Source organism: Sceloporus undulatus, unplaced genomic scaffold, assembly GCF_019175285.1.
Source record: "Sceloporus undulatus isolate JIND9_A2432 ecotype Alabama unplaced genomic scaffold, SceUnd_v1.1 scaffold_21672, whole genome shotgun sequence".
Taxonomy (NCBI): Eukaryota; Metazoa; Chordata; class Lepidosauria; order Squamata; family Phrynosomatidae; genus Sceloporus; species Sceloporus undulatus.
The window spans coordinates 364-1,642 of NW_024824587.1; the positions used below are offsets into that span (position 1 = coordinate 364).

Genomic DNA, 1,279 nt, shown 5'->3' on the forward strand with positions numbered 1-1,279 from the left:
TGGAGGAGATGAAGGCCGAGGCGAAGGAGATGGCCGAGAGGGAGATGGAAGCCAACCGAAGGCGCATGGAGCTGGTAAGGAGACGCCCATCCTGGAACGGAGGCTGGGCGACCATCTTGTTGATGGGGAGGCTTCGATAGGGAGTTTCTGCATGGCAAAAATTGGGTCGGACTGGACCAGGGCCCTTCTTGGGGTCCCTTAAAACTCTATGGTTCTCTGGTTCTGTGTATTCCTGCATGGCAGCAATGAGGTTCTATTTATTCCTGCATGGCAGGATGAGGTTCTATCTATACCCGCATGGCAGAAAGGGGTTCTGTGTATTCCTGCATGGCAGAGTCCAGTCCGAACCAAATCAGGGCCCTTCTTGGGGTCTATTCCAACTCTATGGTTCTCCGGTTCTATGTATTCCTGCATGGCAGAATGAAGTTCTATGTATTCCTGCATAGCAGAAAGGGGTTCTATGTATTCCTGCATGGCAGAATGAGGTTCTATGTATTCCTGCATGGCAGAAAGAGGTTCTGTGTATTCCTGCGTGACAGCAATAGGGTTCTATGTATTCCTGCATGGCAGAATGTGGTTGGACTGAATAAGGGCCCTTCTTGGTGTCTCTTCCAACGCTATGGTTCTCTGGTTTTATGTATTCCTGCATGGCAGAATGGGGTTGGACTGGATCAGGTCCCTCTACTATATGGCCCTCTACTAAGGGTTGCATAGAATCCTTCTGCCATGCAGGAATACATAGGATCCTAGAGTCGGAAGGGACTACTAAGGGCCATATAGTCCAACCCTCCTTCTGCCATGCAGGAATACATAGGATCCTTCTGCCATGCAGGAATGCATAGAATCTTTTTGCCATGCAGGAATACATAGAAATTTTCTTTCATCTGCGTTTTGCGTTTTCTGTTCCCAATGTCCATTGACAACGATAATAATTGTCCGAACCCACGCCGTAAAAACGTGATACTCCTCGTTTTCAACCCAAAAGGAGAAGCAAGTGGACGAATTATCCGCCATGAGGCAAACTCTTCAAGCGGATTTGGAGACTTCAATCCGGCGCATCGCCGATTTGCAAGCCGCTCTCGAGGAAGTCCAGTCGAGCGACGAAAGCGATGCGGAGAGGTACCGATCCAAAATAAAATTTTGTGCAGTTTTGGGAAGACGTTTTGCAAAAAATTCAGGTATTTTTTGCCCAGTTCGGACTCGATGCTGCAGCAAACGAGGCGAATACCATCTTAGCTTGTAATTAAAGAAACATCATTTCTACGCGGTCCGAAACGCG

General features: G+C 48.2%; 1 protein-coding gene across 1 annotated transcript; it reads left to right on the forward strand.

Moving 5' to 3' along the window:
* Nucleotides 1-6: 6 nt before the first annotated feature.
* LOC121918655 (unconventional myosin-XVIIIb-like) lies at nucleotides 7-1,273 on the forward strand. The gene is made up of 2 exons (XM_042444671.1): nucleotides 7-74; nucleotides 986-1,273. The coding sequence occupies exons 1-2, from the start codon at nucleotides 9-11 to the stop codon at nucleotides 1,241-1,243; spliced, it is 324 nt and encodes a 107-aa protein (XP_042300605.1). The 5' UTR covers nucleotides 7-8; the 3' UTR covers nucleotides 1,244-1,273.
* Nucleotides 1,274-1,279: the final 6 nt, after the last annotated feature.